A 25945-nucleotide genomic window follows, 5' to 3' on the forward strand; every position below is an offset into this window, starting at 1 on the left:
GACCCGGGGGCTGCAGGCACGGCTGCACCAGATGCCCTGGGTGCCGCTGTGCCTGTGGCCCCGCCCCTCCCTTCGTGATCGCATATCTGGGCCTCAGGCACGGCTGCACCTGGTCCCCCGGGTGCAGCCATGCCTGCGGCCCCGCCTCTCCCTTCAAGATCGCAGATCAGGGGACTGCAGGCACAGTGGCACCCAGTGCCGGAGTGCCCTGTGCCTGGGGCCCTGCCCCTCCTTTCGCCATCGCAGATCAGGAGGCCACAGGCCAGCTGGCACCCCTGGCCCGGGGATCCTGCACCCCGGCTCTCTCTTCCTCCGATGGCCATGGTGATCACCGGCACTCCTGCAGGGGGTGTCGAGTGGCCTGCTGGGCTTTCTGATGGCGATCACTGGCTTGCCTGCCACCATTCTTCTGTCTTTCCCCTTTTGCCTCCCATCATTGTGCCTATGTATACAAATTAGCCAACATCTTTGTTGGCGGTTAACCGCCATCTTGGCTGGCAGTTAATTTGCATATCGCCCTGATTAGCCAATGGGAAGGGTAGAGGCTGTACGGCTAATTACCATGTTTCTCTTTTATTAGATAGGATGTTTACACACTTGAATGTATATAAGCTGTTCCTCAAAATTAAATGGAAAGAAACTCAAGGGGGAAAATGCTATCCTCGTGAAATATCCTTACAGGAACTTGTTTCTCTTTACAAAAGGGGATTTCACAAAGACCTGATGGTTGTAGTTGTGAGAAAAATAAAACTAGTCCCTGTTTATACCACACTTCATCCAACAAGTATGACCAGCACTGCACATAGTAAGCACTTATAACAGCTGCTGTTACCACTCTTACCGTTATATTTTTAAAAAAATATATTTTATTGATTTTTTACAGAGAGGAAGGGAGAGGGATAGAGAGTTAGAAACATCAATGAGAGAGAAACATCGATCAGCTGCCTCCTGCACACCCCCTACTGGGGATGTGCCCGCAACCAAGGTACATGCCCTTGACCGGAATCGAACCTGGGACCCTTCAGTCCGCAGGCCGACGCTCTATCCACTGAGCCAAACCGGTTAGGGCTGTTATATTTTTATTTAGTAAATAAATTGTCATTCTTCATTGCGTTGCCATTCATTCCTATTATTTCAAACATGAAGAAGGTAAGGAAAACATCATGTGTTAATAATGGTAATACCTGCTTTTACTTCCACAACATCTTTCTCCTCAAGCTGATTTTCTGGAATTTGATGATTTTTCTGGGAATTCGCTGGGAAACCATTTCAGGGGACGTGGGTGGGCTCTCTGTGTCAGCCCTCAGGATGGTGTCACTGTTTTCACAGGTTTCTTCCGTGCTCCGGGGATTCCTGGACCTGATGCTGGTGAGGGAGCCCTCTCAGAGAGCCACAGCCCAGGAACTCCTTGGACATCCGTTCTTGAAACTGGCAGGTCCGCCTTCTTGCATCGTTCCCCTCATGAGACAGTACAGGCATCACTGAGCAGAGGATCCATACAGGCGACAAAGCCAGAGGAGGACATGAGAATAATTCAGGAGAACATGAGGCAACGACAGAACATGCAAAGGCCTGTGCATTCTAAGCAGCTGATCGGTGGGACAGTGTGATGACCAGCAGGGTTTAACAGACCAGGGCATCTTCTTGTGTCTTAATCGGCATCTCTCCACTGACAGCTGGCATGCTCATTGGGAACACGGCTTTCATAAGTCATCATTATATTTTTCAGCCCTTCATCCAGCAAATCAGAAGGATTCAGTACAAACTCTGTTATGACACATCCTAGCCACATGCAGGGTAACACATAGGATTTTCTATATTGAAAGAATACTTTTCTGGCAAAAAAAAAAAAGGAAGGAAAACAAAAAGCACTTTTTTCTTAATGGTAGCAGTGTAATGTATTTTGCAATGAATTTGTAATTTTTCTGTACGATAGTTTTGATAATTTATAGTACTTTGATGTCGCGTAGCCATTGTATCAGTTGAAGTAATACTTGTTTACTAGCAAGAGTTTGAACAAAGCCTTTCCTACTTTTTTATCCCTTTCAGAGAACCAACGATTCTTAGGAACTTTGAATACTGAATGACTCTCAATCACCGTCAGCTTTAGTAGAATATCTTTCTTATCTTAACAAGTGTCTTATGTGATGGAAGAAGCACTAAGAGTGATGGTGATGGTGGTGCACATTTCATTTATCCAACCAAAAATAGTAAGATGTGAGCCACAGGAGACCACCAAACTACTCTTTGGGATAAAGCTAAATGTTTGGAAAAATCACATTTCCCTTTAAGGCTGTTAGTCACAAACCAGTGTTTGCCCAGCGGGTATTCCCCCGCCCCCGCCCTGCCCCCGTGCCCTGTCTCAAATGAGTATGACGTCCCCTTGTGGCCAAATTTCCCTCCCAAGGAACAATTTCAGTGCTAGGATCATTGACTGGGACCCCCATGTTGAAGGTTTCAGTAAGGCCGTGAGATTTCCAGTCTCACAAAGGGAAAGGAGCTAGAACAGGGCAGGATGTTTGGTTTCGTTTGTCACTGTTTGAAAACTCTGTATGCTAGCACACCAAACTCTTGTCTGCATTTACCTTCGTACCGCAGTGTTGATCGCTGTTGTTCATGTATCGTGCTGGAAGCTGAACTGACTCTAGAGGGTGAATTAGGAAGGGTGGGACCTGACTCCAGTGGTGACCATGTTATAATGTGTTTCTGACATAGGAGAGTTGTGCTGCTGACTAGGTCTCCTCAAATGTTGATAGCAATGAATGACTACTACATTTTGTGTTGCTTGTTGGATGAATTTGCATGTTAACTGTAGGCCAATGTAGATTTGCCTTTAAAACTCTGGAAGAGCTACATAGTCATCATTAGTTTCCATTAATTATGCATCAGACAAAAGCCATTTGTTACCAAACCGGAAAACCAGAGGCTTTTCTTAATGACTTCACATACTGTAACAAATACGAATTTAAATTTGTGAAAATGCTCTGGTTGCTCTAAGCATAATTAAGATTTTTTTGTAATTAATAGGTTGCTAATTATTTATTATAGTTAAAAGGGAAAAAAGGCATAAAATGACTTTCTACTGATTAGATTTTCAGTCTTCCCCAAAACTGGAAATGCCTAACCATAAATAGAATCTGTAATTTTATTTCATAAAACTCAAAAGTCAATGTCTTATGTAAAATATTAAGATATTAATATAAATATGTAAGAATAAAAACCATCTAAATTCAGAAAATGGCAGTCCTAAAAATTCATGGAACAGATTGTATTAATTTAGGCAGGACTATGTAGTAGAAAGAAAAGAAAAAGAAAATCTCTTTTTTAACCAGGACAAATAACAAAACCATTGCAGAAAATAGTGGATTTTGGATTCCAAACATTTTGACAGTGTACTGGAAATTTTTCTGTAATTTTCTTATCACTGGGTATTTTTTAAACTACTCGTTGGGTTTACCGAAAGCTACTGTAGCTTAAGGTTTTGTGAGCACTAACTATTGGCAGAAACTGCACTTGCAAATAAAAATAAATGTTTGCCTTTTTTCTTATTGTTATTAGAAACTACTGATTTTCCCAAGTTTGTTTTCTTGAGTAATCAAGAATGGTTTCACTATGATCTTGGGGAATGCAACTGAGTTGGTATAAAGTTATGTGTAACATCATGATGACATAAGCCAAAGACAAATATTCCCATCCCCAGAGGTTACAAAGAATGTAAAACTATGTTGTAGATACCACTATTGAGGAAAAATAATTATTAAATTCTTGAAGCCAAGTTCAAGGAAAGCCAGATTCATAGCTAAAGACACCCACTTCATTTCCCTGTTCCAAAGATGCTGAACTGATCTGAAGGCTTTTACCACCACCACCACCAACAACAACAACAACACATAAAAAGGAGATTTTTTGCATTAAAGAAGGTGTGGTGAGAGGTCTCTAATAACCTGGAAGGGGCTTTCCCCCTCCCCTTCTTGATTGGGTGACAAAGGAGACATTAACATTTAAATCATGAAGTTGAGAGGGACACTTGTCTATAAAGAGTTGATTTCTCAACTAGAAATTTCTGAAGGTGGAAACCCTCAGGGAACAGCCTGAGATAGCATGATGAGAAAGGATGTAGTATGCCAGGGAAGAGAAAGATGGAGGTAACCTTCCCCAGGCAGGTCCCCAAAGCCATTACAGGGCATGGAAGGAGACATCAGCTTCCTTTGGTGATGATGGGCCATGGAAAAGGAACAGGGAACATGGCAACCCATTTAGCTAAGCATTGGGATGCCCAACCTAGATAATGCATTGGAGGCATACACCATGGAGGGAACTAAAGGGAGGTATGGCTGCTTTTCTGCAGGGTGAAGGCATCAGGGTAGAGCTGAACCTGATTCTAAAAACTACATGCACCATCTTCATCAAGACCACTCTAAATGACAGAGGTTTCAGGCTGACACAAATGAGATGCACGCATCTTCTCTTCTTCCAACAGCATCTCCAAACAACCAGATGGGTTACCAGAACCTTCCTTCTGCTCCCAACTGCTCCCTATAATTTTAAGCTATGTGTTAGTATGAGACCCCATGATTTGGAGAAGGGACTTGGAAAGAAGAAAGGGTAATAAGAGCACATATCCTGTTTCCTGCCCCTACCTATCCACTGCCAACTCCTTATCTTTTTCTGATACAAGTTTAGCCCAAGCAAAGGAGAGGGGATTTATTTTAAATTAGAATGAAATTATTTTTTAAAATATATTTTTATTGATTTCAGAGAGGGAGAGAGAAACATCAATGATGAGAGAGAATCATCAATTGGCTGCCTCCAACATACTCCCCTTCCCCCCACTGAAAATTGAGCCTGCAACCCTGGCATGTGCCCGGACCATGATCTCCTGGTTCATAGGCCGATGCTCAACCACTGAGCCATGCTGGCCAGGCATGAAATGATTTTTTAATGGATTAGACAGAATCATGAGTTATGGTTGTTACTCATTACCCACTGGGAAGAACACACTTAATAGAAATTACTGGAAAAATAAAATTATTCCATGAAGTTAATAACTCAAGGAGTTCAGTCAGACTCCTTGCTCAAACTGGTTAAAAAAAAAAAAGAGTACTGTGTCATCAAAGAAATGTAATGAGATTCCAGAGAAAAGATAGGTTTGTTCTTAAGTAGGTACAAAATGTACAAGCAGAAGCATCTGTGAAAGTGACATAACATCGTACAAATTCAAATTGTGCAGTGAAGTTGGTCAACTTGAGCCTGAAAATGGGTTCATTCTGGAGTTGTATTTCCACCCAAATTAATATATCACCTTAATGTAAGTTCTGCCAAAAAGAGAACCAAAGATTTTGACACAAATAATTTACTTGGGAGATGATTCCAAGAAGCTCACTCATCATGGCAGAGTGGAGAAATCACAAAGAGGAGAGGGAAATTTTTGGGGAAAAATGTTTTAATGAATGGGTTACCACAACAGGTGACTGGGGCTCCCACTGGAGACCTGCTGGAGAGACGCATGCTGGATATTTGTCCACCATCTCCCATCCCTCATGGGCTGAGAGGTGATCCTACAGCCTCAACTCCCAGAGCTTCCATCTCGACCTGTACCTGGCAGTTTGCTCCCTCTAATGAAGAGGGGAGGCATGGGAAGCCATGGGCATATACAGAAACCGTCACCAGTGACTTTCAGGAAGGACTGAGGTGGGACCCTAACATCTCCTACATAAATAAACTTGGTGAAGGACAAAAAGAGGACTCAGGAAAAGAAGAATTACTGATTTCTGGATCAAAATGTACTGCTTTTTAAGCAAAGCTATTCCTTATCCTGAAGTTTGCTCAGGTAGCAAATGTTTTAAAAATCATGCCTCATCATTGTCAGCATTTAATAAAATGTAAAGCTAGAAAGGACTTCAAGGGCTTATATGATCCATCTTAAATGCACTAACCAAGGCTCCCAGCATTAATCATAATACCTGAACACACACACACACACACACACACACACACACACACACACACACATTTCGGTTCCATGCGGGCAGGGATGTTTACCTAATTTGTTCGCTCAGTACTAACAAACACTTGTTATCTCATTTGTCATATGAGCCTTTGTGAGTCTGAACCAGGGGTGGACAAACTTTTTGACTCGAGGGCCACAATGGGTTCTTAAACTGGACCGGAGGGCCGAAACAAAAGCATGGATGGAGTGTTTGTGTGAACTAATATAAATTCAAAGTAAACATCATTACATAGAAGGGTACGGTCTTTTTTTTTTAGTTTTATTCATTTCAAACGGGCCGGATCCGGCCCGCGAGCCGTAGTTTGCCCACGGCTGGACTCTGAACCCAGCAGACAACCTGAAAGGTATGGTCACTTTAAATGACAACTGAGGCAGCCAATAGGCCTGGAGCTCTGAGCCTAATTCCCACCCTAGACCTTCTTGCCTGTCTGAAGCCTATGGACCATTCTAAGAAAATGGTTTTAAATGCATCAAGTAAAACACACCAGCTTATAAAGGAAACCAATTAAAGTATAGTTATCAAAATGTTTTAATGTTATGGTTATAAAGCATTAAATAACAATATCTTGGGAAGATCTACCATAATTTCAAAGTAAGGAGTATAAATGACTTAGAGATATCACCAACCAATGTAATATAATGATTTCTGTGTATTTTACAGTGGTTTGGTGCCTGTGTTCAGAACTGAGGGAATTCTACCTTTTATAGGAGGTTAGTAAAAACCAAAGGTGTAATTTTTTCCCATCCAAGTGCATGGACTTCCCCACCTAAGTAGTTTTCTGGCTGGGGGTGGGGAGAAATCCCTGCACATAAACACTCTAAAATAAAAATAAACTGACACAGAAAACTGTGGATACCAGATTAAAAACCCTTGCACTAGTCCCATTGGGTCTTTCTCGAGCTTGTATGGCAGGTAAAGTTGGAATAGATGTGTTAAGAATTATGCTAGGAAAATGTCATCAATAATACCTTTTATAGAGCATTTCCAGTGCACCAGGCAATGTGCTAGGGACTTAATGCACTGTCATGAATCTGCAAATAACGTTGTAGCCATGGGCATATGAGCTCTATTATCTGATGAGAATATGAGCACAGAGAAGCCCAATAATTTGGCTAATAGCAAAGGATTTTTAAAAATATATTTTTTATTGATTTCAGAGAGAAAGGGAAAGAGAGATTGGCACCCTCCTGCATGCCCCCCACTGGGGATCGAGCCCACAACTGGGCATGTGCTTTGACTGGGAATCAAACCGTGACCTCCTGGTTCATAGGGCAATAGTCAACCCCTGAGCCACACAGGCCAAGCATTAACCAGTTTTCATATTGTTATACAAAATTACCTGGGGACGGTAATAAACTACAGAGATTCTCACTCAGTCCGGGATGATGTCCTAGAACTGATGTTTCTTTTTCGGTGGCCCCTGGGATGATGCTGACGCAGGCTGCTTGCAAACTGCACTTTGACACTGACGTAAAGCTGCGTCTGCCTCTTTCTGAGGTGTTTCCTCCAGGGAAGTGTTTGTGCCCAACGCCAGCCTGGATGACCTCCAAGTAAAACACCCCAGCGCACCCACACAGCAGGCTGCCTCCACCCCCATGCTGCAGGCCATCCCCACCACCTCCCTTCCCATCCTCCACCTTTCTCCGCTGCCTCCCACACCCATGCAGCTTTGCCACCTCTGTTCATGGAAAGATTGGGCAATTGGCTAGATGACAGTGGTCATAGTTTAGACTGGAGAACAAAGTCTCCCCTGGCCCCTGAGAAAGCTTCCAGGGAGCTATTTCCCAAATATAAGGGAACCCTGCAAAGAACCTCACTCAGAATTTAAATGAAACTCATGCTCCCCAATAGAAACCTGCATAAGGTTCCTCCAGCCAGGTTTTTCCAGGCTGGCAGACCAGCAACCTGACCCAATATCCTTTTGTGCCCACAGGCATTTGTGTTGAAAACTCCAGTAAAAAATAAAAAAATGATGGTTAAAAGGATTATTGAGCATTTGTGGTTTGTCTGTTTGTTTTCTCTCATCTCTGAGCTTGGGGAGCAACACAGAGAGAGGAGCTACAGCCTCAGCTTGTTCCTGGTATAGTAGCAGTTGTGAAATGCAAAACAGTGACTCCGGCCATGAAAGGAGCCCAGGACTGAGACATGGGGGTTGATTCAGTGCCTCTGGACTCCTGGCCTTCCTGCCCAGAGATCACTGCCCCTGCCCGAACAGCAGCCTCCCACACCAATTTTGTTTAATTGATAATGAAGAGGAAGACATGGCTGAGAGAAATAAAGTGAGGAGCAAAGAAATTAGGCTGAACCTGAGACCTCATCATATACAGCTAGCTAGAAAAAGACGATGTGATTAATAACAATGATAGTCATAGTGCTACGGCTTTTATGCATACTGCATGTTGCAGGTGGAAAAATCAGTCTTAAGTTTGAGATTTAAGATATTTGGATCCTAACCTGGCTGGTGTTGCTCAGTGGTTGAGCATCGACCCATGAACCAGGAGGTCACTGTTTATTCTCAGTCAGGGCACATGCCCCAGTTGTGGGCTTGATCCCCAGTAGGGGGCGTGCAGGAGGCAGCCGATCAATGATTCTCTATCATCATTGATGTCTCTATCCCTCTCTCTGAAATCAATAAAAACAAAATAAAATAATAAATTGGGATCCTAGAAAGATTTAATTAGTCAGCTTAGACACAGGGATGTGGCCACATGACAACTTTCTGAAAAGAGCCAGGGCATTTTTAGAATGACCTGCATGTGTGTTGTTTTCTGTCAATCCTCCACTATAGACTCTAGGTTGTCAAGTTTACTCAGTGGGTGCTCAAAAACCGTTGAATAAATGATTAAATGACTATCAAAACTAATAGAGTCCTATGTTTTGTGAAAGTAAATTTTAAAAAACAACACAAATTTACTATTGTGAAAGTAAATGTGGAATTTTCAGATGTATGGCTCAAATTTCTAAAAGTTTTTCTGAAGGAGTTACAGAAATTAAGGTTAACTTATTGGTATATCTAAAGGTCCATTTGTCCCCAAATCCTTAGATGATTCCATTAAATAATGAAGTTTGTAAAAAAAAAAAAGAAAAGAAAAGAAAAAAAGAATACATGGGATGCTAAAAAGGAAAGGGCTTGTCAAGGTTGGGCCAGGGGGTAAGATGATCACAGATGATAGCAGAATGGAGTAACCCGTGGGGAGATGTTCACAGGCATCAAAGGCAGCTCCTTTTCCCTGTGAAATGTGCAACTTTTATGAGAAATTGGGGCTTTTTCCTCACTGGTACCAGACAGACACTGAAGAAAGTTGATTCAGAGGGAAAGACTGAGGTTGAAAGAGCAGCAAACACATGGGGAACAACAGCAATTGGCTGATGTTTATCAAGATTTGCTGGGATCCTGGATTTCTAAGGACGCACTACTGCCAGCAGTTGAAGGCTGGAGGGGATGGGCTCGTGCTGCCTCTTACGTGGTGGAGACTGCATGGGGGTGGGGGATGTCCACCCTAACATCAGAAGATAGACTTCTTCTTCTCCTACTTAGATCTTCTGAAAAATGATTATTTAGGAAATGAGGGAAATTCAAATAATGATGTCTCAATAAATTACATTTTACTTCAAATAAAACTCCACCTAGGCTACCAATTTCAGTCCCTCTTTTTAATGTTGTTGGTTTTTTTATTGATTTCAGAGAGGAAGGGAGAGGGAGAGAGAGATAGAAACATCAATGATGAGAGAGAATCATCAATCGGCTGCCTCCTGCACATCCTCTACTGGGGATTGAGCCCGCAACCTGGGCATGTGCCCTGAGCAGGAATCGTACTGGTGACCTCTTGGTTTCTGGGTCAATGCTCAACTGCTGAGCCACACCCAGCTGGGCCAGTCCAGCTTTTTATCCAAAGTGAAATACAAAACTCAAGACCAAGAAGCGTCAGAGGCAATATCAGACCAATTGTTAAGAGATGCCATCATTAAACGATGTATAATTGCCAAAGAAATTCATGTCCTGCCACTTGGAAAGGCCCACATCCCCTCCGATGCCTCCTGCCCATCCTTTGCTTTTCCTCCTGCAGAAATGAATACCCCGTCTTCATCATTGCCCTCCCTCCTCTGGATGCCAAAGAAACCATTTTAGGTTTGTTTTCTTGTTTCAAGAAAGCAGCCAAACTTTAGACTGTAGTGTTTTAATTCATTCTGAAAAACAAACTCACATGGATTGATTGATTCTTCAGGTCCCCTTAGTTGGACCTGGCACACTGTGAAGTCCAAACAGCTCTGCAGAGTGGCATTGACCAGGTGCTTGTGCTGCGAAGTCACTGGGTGCAAGTAGCAGTGGAACATTCCCAAGACAATCACTAGACATGCAGAATGCCAGCCAGAAGCATGGGTCACTTTCAGGGGTCTTGCCGCAGGGAGCATGAGGTTGTATTTTGTGTGCATTGACAATTGTGTAGGGTAAGCCAGCTGTGTTCAAGGGACCAAAGCACCCCCATTCCTCTGAACCTAAAGGGGTGTCCTCCCAAAGGGAGTGTCTTTCCAATCTGTAAAGTTTGGGGCCAGATACCCCTCTGACTTTTATGTGTTACTCCTTCAAAAGTCAAAGCCAAGCCACCATGAGCATGAAAGCTGGCTGACCCCTCTATTCCCATTCCCCAGCATAGAGAGAACAGCTGCCACTCACCTCCTGCATCCAAAAGAATCCCTCCATCCCTGGGTTTAAGCATGGACGCTGGTCAAGCAAGCCTGGGATACCCAGGACTGCCGGATTGTAGCTATGTTGGTGTATCCCATGTACAAGGTGGTAAAGTGCTTTTGTGTCTCTATCTGATCCAGGTGGGGCACAGGGGTTTGGGGCTGCCTGCCTAATGGCCCCTAGCCCATGTGTTTATATTGGGACCGGTCCCTAGGGATCTGCACCTGGTTGGCAGTCATTTTGTGGTGGATGTGGTAAATCACCAGCGTTACCACAATGACGAGACCCAAGATGAGCCCCAAAATCAGGGGCAAGGTTTCCTCCAACTGTTCCTGTTCATCCACCTGGCATTTATGCTCTGAAATGGAAAAGAAGAAGAAAAGCAGTGAGCTCCTGTCCAAAGGCACTAAATCATACATCCTCCGACCAAAATTTAAAGGCAATGGAGATGAAAATCTCCTTCAAGGAAACTTTGGGGAGACCTGTGGAGTGTGTGTGTGTGTGTGTGTGTGTGTGTGTTTTCAGAAACAATATTTCCCCAACCAACCCTAAGGCTGAATCACAATATTTTTGCATAATATAAAATAAAAATACACCAATTAAATAAGGCAACATTCAGTTATCGAATTCTGGGCAATGTCAACAATATTCAGATGAATTTTTCAATTTTCAGAGTGTCAGAAACAACCACTATCATTTTTATTATTGGTTTGATTGTATAACTTTTTCTTGAAGTATAATGTACACATAGAAAATTGTACACAAATATACAGCTTTAAAAAGTCTGAAAGTACCAAGTGTTGGCAACTATATGAAGCAATTGGAACTCTCATACATCATTGGTGGAAAATGGTACAAACACTTTGTAAAACTGTTTAATGGTTTCTAATTAAGACCAAGAAACCTTTCAGACACAAAAGAGTACATATTGTGTGATGCCATTTATATGACATTAAGAACAGGTAAAACTAATCTATGGTGATTAAAATAATAAAAGTGCTTATATCTGGCAAACAGGACACAAGGGAACTTTCAGATGTGTTGGAAATATTCTCTATCTTGATCTAGGTGAGAGTCACCAAGTTGCAAGTACAGATAAAAATGCATTGGGTTAAATACTTTAGATTTGTGCATTTGAATATATGTAAACATACTAAATTTTTAAAAGAAAGTGCAGAGCTTAGTGAATTTTCACAAATGAATACCCCATGTAACCAGCACCTAGATCAAGAAAGAAAATGTTACCAGCACACAGAGTGATTCAATCTTACTCTCTTAAAATTCAAAAGTTTCATAGCCCCAGGTCTCCATTTTTCACGTAAAACCAGAAAAGCAATTTTGGGGAAACCTGGTTGTCAGATACTTAGTAGAGATGACCAGAAGTGCATTCCTAGCAAGCAGTACATGTTTACTTGAGCTCCTTTGCTCCCTGTGGGTAACGACTGGCCTTTCACCAAACTTATGAGCCACAACTGGATAAAACAAGCTTTAGATATCTGTTTATAAAGACCAAGTTCTTAAGTAAAAATGACCCAGTGAGTGCTTATTGCACAATTACTATGTTCCAGGATGCTCCAGAATCCCTGTTGATACAGTCCTCCCTCTCAACTCACCCGAGACCAATAAAAAGAATCTGGAAAATCACAGGCAAATATGCAGTTTTCTAAAAGCTCATACTTAACATGCCTGGTTCCTAAATTAATTTTCAGTCCTAAGTACAAAGATTGTCTCATTTAATCTCTATAACAATCCTATTTTATCTTTGAAGAGAACAATGAACAGAAATAGAGTCCCTAGAGTAGGGATTTTGTTAACAAGAAAGGTTGTTTTCCTCACTAAAACACACTGTTGTGCGTGTTATGTTAACACAGATTATGGGGTTTGCTCAATTTCCATGTGCTGGCTGCAAACTCATACTTTGATATTCATAACAAACCCCCTTCAACCACACCTGGGTTTATATTAATGAGGGACTTTGGGAAAACCCCTCGGTCACCTAAAGATGGGGGTGCTGGTTGCCAGGAGAACCAGTCCTGTGATTAAAGTGTTGAAACTTTTGGACCCCAAACCCTGATTTCTGGGAGGGGAGAAGCCCTAGAGCAGTGGTTCTCAACCTTCTGGCCCTTTAAATACACTTCCTCATGTTGTGACCCAACCATAAAATTATTTTCGTTGCTACTTCATAACTGTAATGTTGCTACTGTTATGAATCGTAATATAAATATCTGATATGCATGGGTCAATAGTAAACCACTGAGCCACACCAGCCAGGCTGTGTTTTATTTCTTAACAAAGTTTTTTGTTGCGTTAGAGAAAAAAAAACCTGAACTAAACACAGCACAGGAAGTGGTTTCTAAAGGGAGTATTAAACTATGGACATTTCAAAAATAATCATGGGAAATTGAGTTCAATCACCAGTGGCCGGTGATATAATCAGTCCTGCCTCTGCAATGATACCTCAATAAAATCCCACAAGGACTGGTTTACAGAGCTTCTGGTTGGTGGACACAAGGATATGTAGGGAGAATGGCACACTCAGAGAGGGCATGTGCCCTGACCTTTTATAAATGGGTGATCTAATAGAGTTCTGAGAGCCACTCTAACAAATTAATCAGACCTGAGGAGAAGGAGGAAACCTCCAATATATAGCAGGTTGGTCAGATTGCTGTCTGAAGTGGGGCTGAGTTCTTAACCTGTGTGATCTGATCGTATCTCCAGGTGGATCATGTCAGAATTGAGTGGAATTGTAGGACTCCCAGTTAGTGTCAGAAAATTGCTTGGGAAAAAAATTGGTTGGGGAAAAAAACACTAATATTGGATTTGGTGTCAGAATCGTAGTGGCAGATATATTATTCTTAAATAGATAATAACTTTGGTGTAGTTATGAGAAATAACATTTTATATCCCATCTTTTTTTCTAGAGGAGAAAAGCACAATGTATTTTGGCATGAATACATTGCCAAATTAAATTACTATTGTGTCTTTTGTTTTTCTTTTCTTTTTTTAAAATTTTATTTCAGGGAGAGGTCATGAGGGTTAGAAACATCAATGATGAGAGAGAATCATTGATCAGCTGCCTCCTGCATGCCCCCCACTGGGGATTGAGCCCCCAACCAGGGCATGTGCCCTGACCTGGAATCGAACCATGACCTCCTGATTCATGGGTCAATAGTCAACCACTGAACCACACCAACCAGGCTGTGTTTTATTTCTTAACAAAGTTTTTTGTTGCATTAGGGGGAAAAACTGAAGTAAACAGCACAGGAAATGGTTTCTAAATGGAATATTAAACTATGGACATTTCAAAAATAATCATGGGAAAATAAGAGGATGTAAAAAAGTGTCATGAAAAATACTGAATCCCCCCATCCTTACTCATCCCCTTCCACTAAGAGGTCAAATAAAGGGGAATTCCTGAGCCTGCTATCCCTTATCCACCATTCCAAAACCCACAAAGTTCTGTCACTCATTTGGCAGCAAAACCTGACTTGAGTTACCATTGGACTGCTCATGATTCTCATTCATCCTACCTCGTGTGAATATTCACATTTTTCATTGCAAGATACAGATATGTTAATATATTTGATTACAGCGGACTGCAATCAGAGTCTGGGGTCTTCTTAATACAGTAGTCTCTCTTACACATGGGGATATGTTCCAAGACTCCCAGTGAATGTCTAAAATTGTGGATAATATATATACTAGAGGCCCGGTGCACCAATTCATGCATGGGTGGGGTCCAGTCAGCCAGATTGGGGCTGATCAGGTTGGGCTGGCCAGGGGAAGAGGCCATGGGAAGTTGATGGGCCGGCCCCGCCCCTTGATCAAACTCCCAGTCAAACTCCAGGTAGAGGGAACAATTTGCATATTAGCCTTTTATTATATAGAATAATGTTTTTTCCCCTCTAAACACATACCTATAATAAACTGATTTATAAATTAGGCATAGTAAGAGATTAACCACAATAACTAAAAATAGAACAATAATAACAATATGCTGTACTAAAGGTTATGTGAATGTGGTCTCCTTTCAAAATACCTTATTATAATGTACTTACCCTTCTTCATGCGATGATGTAGATGATACAATGACCGAGTGATGAGATGAAGTGAGGTGAAAGACGTGGGCTATAAGGGTTACTTGAACACAGGGCTCTGTGATATGCAATAGTCAATCTGATAACATGAACAGCTACTAAGTGACTAATGGCAGACAATGTAGATATGTTGGACAAAGGGCTGATTCACAGACCAGGTGGGATAAAGTAGGACAGCGAGATAGTTCACCATGCTGCTCAAAGCATTGCACAATTTAAAACTTATGAATTGTTTATTTCTGGAATTTTCCATTTATATATTTAGACCATGGTTGACCATAGGTAACTGAAATTGTGGAAAGCAAAATCACAGTATCTGTTTTCCTAAAATCTACAATATTCTGAAAATTGTCAAAGATTTTAGATGAGAGATTGTGAACCCATAAAGGATTCCTATTTCCCTTTTAGGCTTCAGCCAGTGTTTTCAAACTGCCTCTAACCCATAGGGAAAAAATTTTATATTACAAGTCAAAACAGATGTATACATATATAACTAAAACCGGAATTTTACAAGACAATAGTTATCCTTACTTTGTGCTTCAAATAATTTTATACCCTATTCTATTTTCTTTTATTTAAAACAGTGCTTGCACCCAGCCAGCATGGCTCAGTGGTTGAGCATTGACCTCTTTTATTTAAAACAGTGCTGGCACCCAGCCAGGTGGCTCAGTGGTTGAGCATTGACTTATGAACCAGGAGGTCACAGGTTGATTCCTGGTCAGGGCATATGCCTGGATTGGGGGGTTTGTTCCCCAGTAGTGGGTGTGCGGGAGGAAGCTGATCAATGATTCTCTCTCATCACTGATGTTTCTATCTCTCCCTCTCCTTTCCTCTCTGAAATCAATAAAAAAACAAACAAAATAAATAAACAGTGCTGGCCATGACCTACTAAATGGAATTTTCCATTTAATATATTTAGACCATGGATGACCATAGGTTGTAATCATTTTTTGTACTAGTTTGATGAAACTGTAACACCCTTCTTAGAATAATGCTTATAAATGCATAAAAATAAAATATTTAAGGTTATACAGGAAACAGATTACACTGAAATGCAGCTATCAACATATTTTTAAATAATTGGAAAGACAATACTATAGGTACTTTCTGTTAATACACGTGTATGCTGGCTGTGATTTACAAAGTAGTGAGATGCATAATTATTTGCAAGATCTGTACAAACTAACGTGAGATGAAAATACGATATCTATTTGTGACAATGTCACAGGTACTACTGATACTACTGTGGGTTGTCACCTTCATTTATAATAGAAGGAAATCTTAAATACTAATTATGCCTCTGTGTGTCAGGAACAGGGCAAGCACAAGAAGGATATGTGTAAACTCTATCCCACCAGCCTCTAAGCTCCCCCAGGCCAGGGGAAGTTTATATCTCCCAGTAATAAGGTATAGCAGACACGAACCATGTCTCGTCCCCTTGGCAGTCACCATTGTCACACATTCCCATGGGTTTTGACTACCAGGCAGTTAGACAACCCAGAGTCAATGCCTGCCCCTCCACCCCAGCAGGCATTGGAGAGATTGTTGGCACGCTGAATTCGTGAGTTTTTATCATGGCTTCTAGTATTCCTAACAGCATCATTGGGAGATGCCACCTAATCTGTGTTTTACCCCAATGGAGTGCATGGGAGTTGGCAGGTAAATGCTGCCCCCCTCCTCTACTTCCCCTTCCCCTCCCAGCTCAGGCGGGATACATGAAGTGGGTCCTATAGCCTCTCCCAGAGGTTCCAGCAGCGTGACCCCAGGTGCCCACAGTAGTAATCTGCTCACTGATGGACCTGTACAGCTGCCTTGCCTTCCTATCTCACTTCCCCAATCCCCTGCCAGTGCTTTCCAGAACCATCTCCTAAGTAAACCACTTGCCCTTACACACTCCCTTAGGATCTGCTTCTGGGGAACCCACACTAAAGCACTGTGTCCCAGTACAGTGCCAGGAACACAGAATTCTAAGACCAGCAACGTGGCCCTACATCGGGCTCCATATTCCAACCTTCAGCGCAGTTCTCAGTAGTGTTACTATAACAGAATTATCTCTCAGATGCTTATACAGGAGGCCCTGAGGAGCAACTACCCAGGGTGACCTGTTTCTTGACTGGGAGGTGCCACACATCCCCCGGGATGAGCATCAGCAAACCCTCGGTGGGTTGGTGGCATGGCAGCTAGCCACGGGGCACCTACTGGGGGTGGCATACAGAGCAAGGTAAGGCTCGTTCATTTCCACTAGAACACAAGTTGTTTTTCCCATAGTTCTGGGTAAAATACAGTCCAGATGGCATCTCCCATTCATGATGTTAGCAGCAACGACAAAAAGCTCATGAGTCCAAGGTACCCGGTGACCTTTCTAAAGGTGCCTCCTGCTTCCATGCTGGTTATAGTTGCTGAGCAGAAGCAGCGGAGGCTCTCAGAGGCTAAGAGCACAGGACCTGATACCCAAAGGCAGGTTCTGGCCCCAGCCCCGGCAGCCAGTCGGAGTGCAGCCTTCACCAATAATTTCACTTCTCCCAGCCTCAGTTTCTCCACTGTAAACGGGGGGAGGGGGGGTGTCTCAGTACCTCTTCACGGGTTGGTTTGCTTGTTTTTTTTCTCCTCAAAAGAGAATTTAAAAGGAACCAGCCTATATGGGGTACCGTGTAAATGCCTGTGAAACCTGAATTTTTAATAGAGAGGAATAGAAGTACCCTTTGTGTTGCATTATGTTTCTTCTGTCATTATGCATGAAAGTTGCCTTTAGTTCAAGCCATTACAATGCTCAGGCTGATCGTCCCCTCCCAGTGCTGCATCCCCCACCCCATCACATACGGGAATCTCCTGGGGCCCTCAAAGGGACACATAAGGAATTAACTGTGGGAGGACAAATTAATCCACCCAAACTGAACAACAGGGGTGCCTTGAACTGCTGGGAGGTAGATGGCACACGAAGTGTATTTGTTATGGAAATGAGTCAATGTGGCTGCCGCATATCAGCCCCTGGGTGGTTTATTTCTTGACTGGGAGGTGCCACACATCCCAGACTGAGATCCATTAGCTGAAAAACATGCTGGTGCCAAACTCAAATTTTTACACATCCAATTCTTTTTAAAACAGCCCAAACAAGCAGATTTTTAGCCATTTAGAGCCTACCTGCTTCGCATAATAAACCTCAGCCAACAGCTGTTACCCATTGATAAGCTAGGGCCTTGTAGCTATATGGCTTGGAGTCTCTTTGCTGCCCCTCAGAGCTCTCTGACCCAGAGACTCCTCACTGTGCTACCCAGTGACAGACATCACCTAGGCACAGTAACCCCCTCTTCAATACTCCTCCCCCTCTGGATGGTGGTCCTTAGGTACCTCCCTCTGGTCATTCTCATGCTGTGAGGAGCTTCCCTTCTCATGCAACCATGTCCAAGCACCAGTAAAGCTTGTGTGTTACTGCCTCCCATGGTCGTATATTTTCCACAGTACTTCACAGGCCTGGAGCATGATGGGGAAGGGAGGGGGGAGGGGTTGTCTAGAAACGGAGCACCGTGGGCCCTGCCCAGACCTACTGAGCCAGACTCTGCATGCTAACAAGATCACCGCAGTTGTACACCTTGCAGCAGATTCGTGTGCGCACTGCAGCTGTAGACCCTGCTGGGCTCAGAGACTTTCACTGGGGATTGGTCTAGTAACCAAGCTCAGTGCTCCAAAGGGATTTGTGTGATAAAGATGTCAACCCAGCCGAAACCGGTTTGGCTCAGAGGATAGAGCGTCGGCCTGCGGACTGAGGGGGCTCGGGATCGATTCCGGTCAAGGGCATGTGCGTTGGTTGCGGGCACATCCCCAGTGGGGGATGTGCAGGAGGCAGCTGGTCGATGTTTCTCTCTCATCGATGTTTCTGGCTCTCTATCCCTCTCCCTTCCTCTCTGTGGAAAATCAATAAAATATATTTAAAAAAAAACATTCCCATATTATAGCACCACTAATTACCCCTCATTTAAAAAAAAAAAGATGTCAACCCACATTTGGGCTGAGAGAAGCCTCTGCGAGTGTCCACTAATCCACTTCACTGACCCTTCCTTCCTTGTTTTTCTCAGTCTAAGCAGGCAGGTGTGAAACTGCAGGCTGCCAGGTATGCCCCCCTTACACAGGGAAGAGGTTCTTCATTGGAAACCCTGATGCTGTGGGTCCTGCCCACAGATGACAAACTGCATGTACACACCCTGCAGTGAGCATACAGATATATGACCAGATAACCCCTCCCACACACACACACACACACACACACACACACACACACAGGCACGCTCCATTCACACTCACACAGCCATCCACAACATGGCCAGGGCCTCCTGAGGGTCTATTCTGGAGAATGGGGACCAAATAAAATGGTGTCTTACAAAATCGAGTAAAATGGTCTCTTACAAAACACAGCGGGAGTCTGAGAGGCTCTGGCAAGGAGGAGCCAGGAACAAAAGAGCCCTTACCATACAAAGGCACATCGATCCAGTGAGTGACTCTGAATGGGGCTTGTCTGCTCCCTAAGCTACAAGGCTTAAACCCCAGGGCACCATACAGAAGGGGACATCCTAATTATTACCCAGAGAAGCCTGGTGAGACAGGTGCAATTTTCTTGTGCTTAATATATCTGCATTTAGGAAGTTATATGGGCTTAGGTACAAACACTCCAAGACTGTCACGCCCATCTAGGAACTGGAAGTGAATAAGAAACTGGTTTTCAAACAAAAGATGTCATTAAGTCCATGCCATGAACTTCAGCAGTTTTTAGGAAAGTAGCTCTGGTCCTTATTCAGAATGCATTTACTCTGACATTGTACACAATTCTAAAAATCTAAACTGAGATTTGATTTCTCAGTGCTTGGATGATAATAAGCAACAACTTAGAATTAGCCCAGAGTGGGTTAGGGCAAGGTTTTGGTAAAAAAAACTAGTAAAAGCAGCAACTACAGCACCAGTAGTACCAAGAAGTAATAAAGTACCTAAGAACAGCTGACCAGCAAAAAAACAAAAGGCAATAAAGACTATTGAAAGGACCTATATAAACTCAAAAGCAACTATGTTAGGGACCCTGGGACTGATACTACACAATCTAATATTTTCAGAATAAATTCCTGATCATCAATAATCACAAATCCAATTACATTTCATTATTTTTAATATTTTCAGCTTAAGACAGACATTATTACATGTATAAATACTTCTGTAATGAAACAGATTTTTTTTAAAAAACACACGTTAAGGTCTTGACACAGAGTTTAGTTTCAATTTTGAAGAAAATACATTAAAATGGAATAGGCCATCCTTCTGTGAGAACCGTTAAGTGTGGCGCTGCTTTACTAAATCAATTAGATTCTGACTTGCCTGGCATGGAAGCATTTGGAAGTCTCTATTAATTGAGTGCACAGCTTCAGAATATCAATTCAGCCAAAGTTAGCTGGGCATCTGCAATGTGCCAAGCACTGTATTAGGTGCTAACCATAAGAGGATGAAAAAGAAGCAGGCCCTTCTCACAAGAACATAGGAATTCTCAAATGCCTTCTAAATGATCATGTGGCGGTATGTGTGTGTGTATGGGAGGGGTGGATCTATTTGGTTTGAGTGGGAAGTGCATTTTATGAAAGCTGGATTCCTTTGGAAATGACAGTGATTTGTGTGTGACACAGATGGGGACTCCCTAATATCCTGAACATTGGAATAACTGTATTCGCCTGGGGAGCCCCAGCCCCAAAAAAGTCATCCATAAAGCAATCAGAATCTCTCCCATTTTTAACCACAAGGAGTCAACAGAATATGTACCTGTTGTTAACAACCTCCCCCAGACAAGAGAGAGAGAACAAAATGAATTGAAGAATTCACTTGCCCTACATTTGCCCAGTGTAACTTGTGGCTAGACTTGGACAAATTGCAGAAAGGTGAGCTCTCTTCATGCCCTGCTTCTGCTGGGAGGCAGAGAACCAGGGGAATGGAGATGCCCTGAACCTGTCTGATGCCCTCTCAGGGGCTAACACAGATGGAGAAGCACATTTCCTCTACAACCCAGAGTGAGCAGGTCTGGGACCCAGGCCTTTCTGGAACCTTTTGGGTATCCCTCCCACATAGTGAGTGCTGGATGGAGGCAGTTCTTCATATTTCTCTCTCTGTGGTCTCCATGCAACCTACACACACACACACACACACACACACACACACACACACACACACACCCCTATTGCATTCTAGCCACACATAAACTTGGACTCATAGTGGTAGAAACTACAGCTGGAAGTGTCTGAGAGAACATGGAAAAACTAAGGCCACAGAAGCGAAGGTCCTTCTCTAACCTATGGCTCTCTAGGTAGCTACCTGAGATTTTTAGCTGCCTTTTGATTGAAAGATTTAAACCAAAATTGTATATATTTTTTCAAGCTGATTTTCTTACCTCTCTCCCTACCAAGGTTCCCCTTTTGGCAAAGGAAAGGAGGAAGGGAAAGATAAACAAATAAAGAGAGGGAGGGAAGAATGAAGTGAAGGAGGAAGGGAGAGAGGGAAGAAAAAAGAAAAAGACATTGAGGAAAGTTGGTATGATGCAGTTTACAGCCTTTAGCCTTAGAAAATCATTACAGAAGGAGATACTAGTAGTGTCATGTCAGCCTAGAGGAAATCCAAGCTGCAGCCTGGGACCCTCAGCAGATCCTCTTCCACATCCATCCTGATGCCAGCCTTCTCTTACCTCCTCCCTTTCTCCTCCCATTACCACCCCCACAACCTACCTTCACTGAAGACAAAATCAGAGATGATGTCAAAGGGCTGGATGTGGACTGCAGACAGGATCATGGTGACTGTCTTCTGCGGATCGCTGGAGGTTAGTGAAATGGTCTGCTGAGCCTGACACTCATAGGACTTTCCGGCTGGTGTGACCAAGGCAGAGAGGCGATGTGAGTTGGCTGTGTGCTTCCCAGCTGCGGGGAAGACCAAAGCAATGGTTAGGCCTCTCTGGCTGGCAGAACCCTCCTGGCTCCTAACCTCCCCAGCCAGGGAAATGGCTCTTGCCTGTCAGCTCCAGACCTTGTCCAACCCTCTGTGCAGCCAGGCAGTGTCACCTCGCCAGAGCTGGGGCTCTGCCTGTGGCATCAGGTGGTGTCAAAAGACAAACGCACCCATTCCTTCATGAGCAGGAGCTCCTTAAACATTCCTTTGGAACTTGGGAAAATTTTGGAATTTCTTTTTAGAAAAGGAGCATGATACCTAAAAACCCAACCCTTTTTACTCTATAAAACCTAACAACGCAGATCCCAAAGACCCAGAACAGTGACTCGGTTTTCCACATTTCACACTGGTCCCCAAAGAATAAAATATCTTCCTCACAAAGCAGGATTTCTTGTGTCCTGGGCAGACACCCTGGGAAAATGCTTAAATGTGAATTTTTATGAACATAAAAAAAATGCCTTTTTTTTTTTTTACTGTGATGATAAAGGGGGAGAGAAGGGAAAGATGACATATATATTCCTTCACGTGATCAATACAAATCTTTTCCCGGCCCAGGTGCTCAGGTGATCGAAGGCCTCATTATGAATAGATTAGACAACTGAGAAAACCAATCAATACATTTAAATGTGGTCTTTGACAGTGCCTGCAAGTACAAACTTTGCTACTTGAGGAATGGACATTCCTCTGGCCACGATATTTTTGGAGAATCTGGGTGAGTTGTTAAAATGATGGGCAGAAACAGCTCATAAATTAGGCCACGGTTCAGAATGCACTCTGGGGTGGCTTCAGTCGAGGACTGCAGACGGGCCTGGGAGCCCTGCCGCCCTGCGCAAAAAGATACCGAAGGCATCAGATCCTGACGGGAAAGTCATACTGCCCCCTTCAAGTTTCAGCGCATGAGAAGGAAAACCGGGGAGCAGAACATTGTGCAGCTTTGTCCTTCCCTGCGCCCCTCTGAAGGACAGATCCTAAGGGGTCGCCCCGAGGCAGCCAGGGGAGGTCAGGCCCTCAGAGGAGACTCTCATCTGGCATCAGGCCAGGGGTGCCTGGTTGGCCCTCAGCCCGGATTCCTCGCGCATGTACAGGCCTGAGGTCAGGAGGACCCACTGGCGCTTGCTCTTTCTCTGCGCTGGAGAACACGCCTGGGAGCGCAAAGCCAGGATCGGTTTCCAGGACATTTCCGAATTTCCTGAGGAATTCGGCCTCCGTGCCTGCGCTTCTGCAGTGTCCGCGCTCCCCCAGGCTCCCTCCCCAGCCCTGCTGACCTCCACTCACCGGTGACTGCGTCTTTAAAATGGGTCTTCTCCGAGGAGTCGTAGACAAACTGGACCTTGCTCAGCCTCCACGTCGCCTCGGGGCCCTTGGAGGTGTTGTGACCTTCCTGCCCAGCGGAGAAGGCGCGCATCAATGGCCCCTGCAGCTTCTGGGCGGAGACACTGAGGGGCGGCCCCTGCCCACACCCTCCCGGGAGAGTCTGCGCCCCCCTGGGCTCCGAGTTACCTTTACAAACAGCAGTTTGAGCGAGTACGCGCGATCCACCCAGAACACCTGCAGCTCCGACTCGTTGTGGCCACAGCGGCCCTTCACCTCAGCTCCCCGGGTCAGTGAGATTTCAGCCTGTTCCGTGATCAGCTGGGAACACAGACGCCCCGCACCCCCTCAGCGCGCCCGGCCCCAGTGGGGGCTGTAAAGGGCGGCGCATCCATACTCCAGGTTGCACGCCTGGGCTCTCCTTTGCGCGCGTGATCCCAGGTCTGGGAACATGCGGTTAGATGCTCTACGTGCAGACCCCGCCGTTAGGGAAGCAGAGAGAGGGGGTTACTTTCAAAGCAGGCAGAGCGAGCAGGAGGCGTTACAAGCCGGAACCCCCATGCAGCATTCGGGAGCAGCCTGCAGGGACCAAGGGGGCAAGGCAGGCGACCCAGGCCTTCATAGGGCATTGAGGGTGGGTGCCCTTCGCCCCTGGAGCCCTAGGAGCAAGCTGGGAAGGAAAAGGTTCCTTACATCGACATAATTGCTGGCCCACACATCATAAGGGACAATAAATTTGGCTGCAAACTCTGCCATGAGACAGGTCGTCCCATTTTCCCGCACCACAAATATATCTTTTTCAGGGTTAGTGGAAAGGCCTGAGAGATTTTCCACTTCTTGTTCTGCCGTGACTCGAGCCATTGTATCTGCGGGGGGAAAAAATCCTATGGGTTCCAGGCTCCGTGTTTGGAGATCCTGGTCTGCGGGCTCGGGGGTGACAAAGTTCCCAACGACTGCTATGCGATCTGCGAGCCTTTTCTCTAACCTAGTGCCAACAAATTCAAGCCCATTGCTGTTGATTAATAATAAAAATAAAATAAAAAATGAAGCCTTTACTCATTTATAGCCATACTGGCTTTTTTTTTTTAATCTTGGGATTTTAAACCAAATCTTTCTTACCAATGCTCTGACCCCACGAAGAGGCCGGTACAGCACTCTCTGTGATATGGCATACAGGTGTGTGGCTCTCTGGGGAATTCCTAGCAGGGAAGCCCTCTGCCCCCTCCTTCCTCTCCTCTCCTCCCCCCCCCCCCCTTCTAAAATACCACGCGAAATTTTATGGGCCACATCTTACGCTACGGACTTTATTTACTATGCTGGCCCTATTCTCTGCAAAGAATGTACTCGGCCCTCGCGATCGCCAAAACGTTACTCACGGAACAGCATTAGGAGAACTCGAAGTCTATTCAAGCTGAGAACGGCTCTTCCTCGGAGATCCATGGTTGCCTTGCAGCGAATGAAACCAGATGTGCTGCAGCAGAGGCCGTCCGAGAGGGAATCCCTTAAAGTCGCGTCTGGAGTGAGCTGGGGTGAGCCAGTGGCGGGGGCGCCGAGAGGGAGGAGGGACGGAGCGCGTGCTCTGCAAGCTCTGGGGAGGACTTGGTGTCGGATGCCGCACCCGACCGGTGCAGGCTGAACAGGATTCTGCTCACTGCAGGGGAATGAACCGCGCGGCGAGGGAGCTGTCCAGGGCTGCGAGTGCTGAAAGGAATATGTTGTGTTGCAGGAGTGATTGTGGCTTGGATTGTGCAAAGGGCCAATGAGACTGGGGGCGGGGGTTGAAATTCTCTCTGAGTCTGTTTCCTGTTCGGCAGTTCCAGCCGCAAAGATGATTCTGTCCTGAGAAACTTAATGGATTTATTTGATATCCTTACCGAAAACAGTTAGTAGGTGGTGTAGCTATCGCAATCACATCACTGGAGTCCTGGCTTCTGAAAATGCATCTGGCTCCTGAAAGAAAATAGTAGAGCACAAATTGTTGCTGCTTTAGGAGTGGAGGAGTAGGCAGTAAGAGGGAAGGAAAATGCTATGGCAACCGTTTCCTGCATTGGGAGACATCTCCTCTTCCTTGCTTGCAATGAGCTCATGGGTTTAAAGTTAAATTGATGCCTCCCCAAACAAGGCTGTCAGTTAATGCAGTATATCCATAGGGTTTACTTCCCGTGAGTTCTGCTGTCTGGTTGCATGAGCACTCTGAACTCTAGGGTCATTCATTATATTGTATTTACTCTGCCAAGAGGAATACTTACTCTGAAGTTTGTGGAGGGTTACTTAGGGTCTCTTAGAACAGTAATGTTTCATAGTTAAATAAACAAACAACTACACACACACACACACACACACACTGATATGACTCTTCAGCATCTAGTGGGGCAGAAAAAGAAATACTACTGAGCTAACCTTTTTTCTCTCTGTAAATCAGAATCAGAATACAGTTATTTCAGCAACAGACATGCAGTCCTCATCAATTGTAGCGATCTCCAAATATTTTATTTCTTAGAGGGTTTCATTATGTGAATAATCAGTAATATAAGGTCATAAAATAATGATATAAAGGACCATTGTCAAATTTGATACTCCTACAGCTTTAGAAGGCAGGTAAGGGAAGACATACCTTATTGTGGTTGTATATATCCTAAAACTAAGGCTCAGATAAATTAAATGACCTTCCTAAATGTCACATGGTCAGTTAGAATTAAAATAGAAAAATCACATGCTTTGACTTTGTAGGGATCATCTTTATTTTTTCTTATATAATACTTAGACTCCAAAATATACCATATTTTTATTTCAATAAAAATCTTTACTCAGTGACCAAATAACAAGCTGAAATCTAAACTCTATCATTAATTCACATTCCTGAAATGTATAGAATG

The 25945-nt window shown here is 44.0% G+C and overlaps 2 protein-coding genes across 3 annotated transcripts in view; one reads left to right on the top strand and one right to left on the bottom strand.

The window, feature by feature from the left end:
- Positions 1 to 3549, top strand: part of PAK7 (p21 protein (Cdc42/Rac)-activated kinase 7) — a 251397-nt gene extending 247848 nt beyond the window's left edge. The window contains exon 9 of the mRNA XM_014546523.1: positions 1330 to 3549. Within this exon, the coding sequence (XP_014402009.1) occupies positions 1330 to 1485 (156 nt within the window). The 3' untranslated portion in view covers positions 1486 to 3549. The remainder of the gene's footprint in view (positions 1 to 1329) is intronic.
- A 6624-nt stretch (positions 3550 to 10173) lies between these two features.
- On the bottom strand, positions 10174 to 25699 carry LAMP5 (lysosomal-associated membrane protein family, member 5). Of its 2 annotated transcripts, none has more exons than XM_014546471.1 (7): positions 25684 to 25699; positions 24446 to 25019; positions 23763 to 23935; positions 23259 to 23390; positions 23034 to 23139; positions 21542 to 21730; positions 10174 to 11056 (listed from the first exon to the last, which is right to left on the bottom strand). In XM_014546471.1, exons 2-7 carry the CDS (start codon positions 24507 to 24509, stop codon positions 10878 to 10880), a joined length of 843 nt encoding a protein of 280 aa, XP_014401957.1. In that variant the 5' UTR covers positions 24510 to 25019; positions 25684 to 25699; the 3' UTR covers positions 10174 to 10877. The 2 variants fall into 2 exon arrangements, with proteins under 2 accessions (XP_014401957.1, XP_014401958.1); XM_014546472.1 differs by lacking the exon at positions 25684 to 25699 and having other exon boundaries at positions 24446 to 24770; positions 24944 to 25063.
- Between the last annotated feature and the right edge of the window lie 246 nt (positions 25700 to 25945).

This window comes from Myotis brandtii, unplaced genomic scaffold (assembly GCF_000412655.1).
Source record: "Myotis brandtii unplaced genomic scaffold, ASM41265v1 scaffold45, whole genome shotgun sequence".
Lineage (NCBI taxonomy): Eukaryota > Metazoa > Chordata > Mammalia > Chiroptera > Vespertilionidae > Myotis > Myotis brandtii.

What these genes read in the sequence shown, in the direction of transcription:
- LAMP5 (XM_014546471.1), bottom strand. Translation starts at nt 24,509, where the DNA reads ATGGATCTCCGAGGAAGAGCCGTTCTCAGCTTGAATAGACTTCGAGTT. An exon ending in AGTTCTCCTAATGCTGTTCC is followed by an intron (nt 23,936 to 24,445) that starts GTGAGTAACGTT and finishes TTCCCCCCGCAG; the next exon opens with ATACAATGGCTCGAGTCACG. An exon ending in TTTTAAAGACGCAGTCACCG is followed by an intron (nt 21,731 to 23,033) that starts GTGAGTGGAGGT and finishes TCTTCCCCGCAG; the next exon opens with CTGGGAAGCACACAGCCAAC.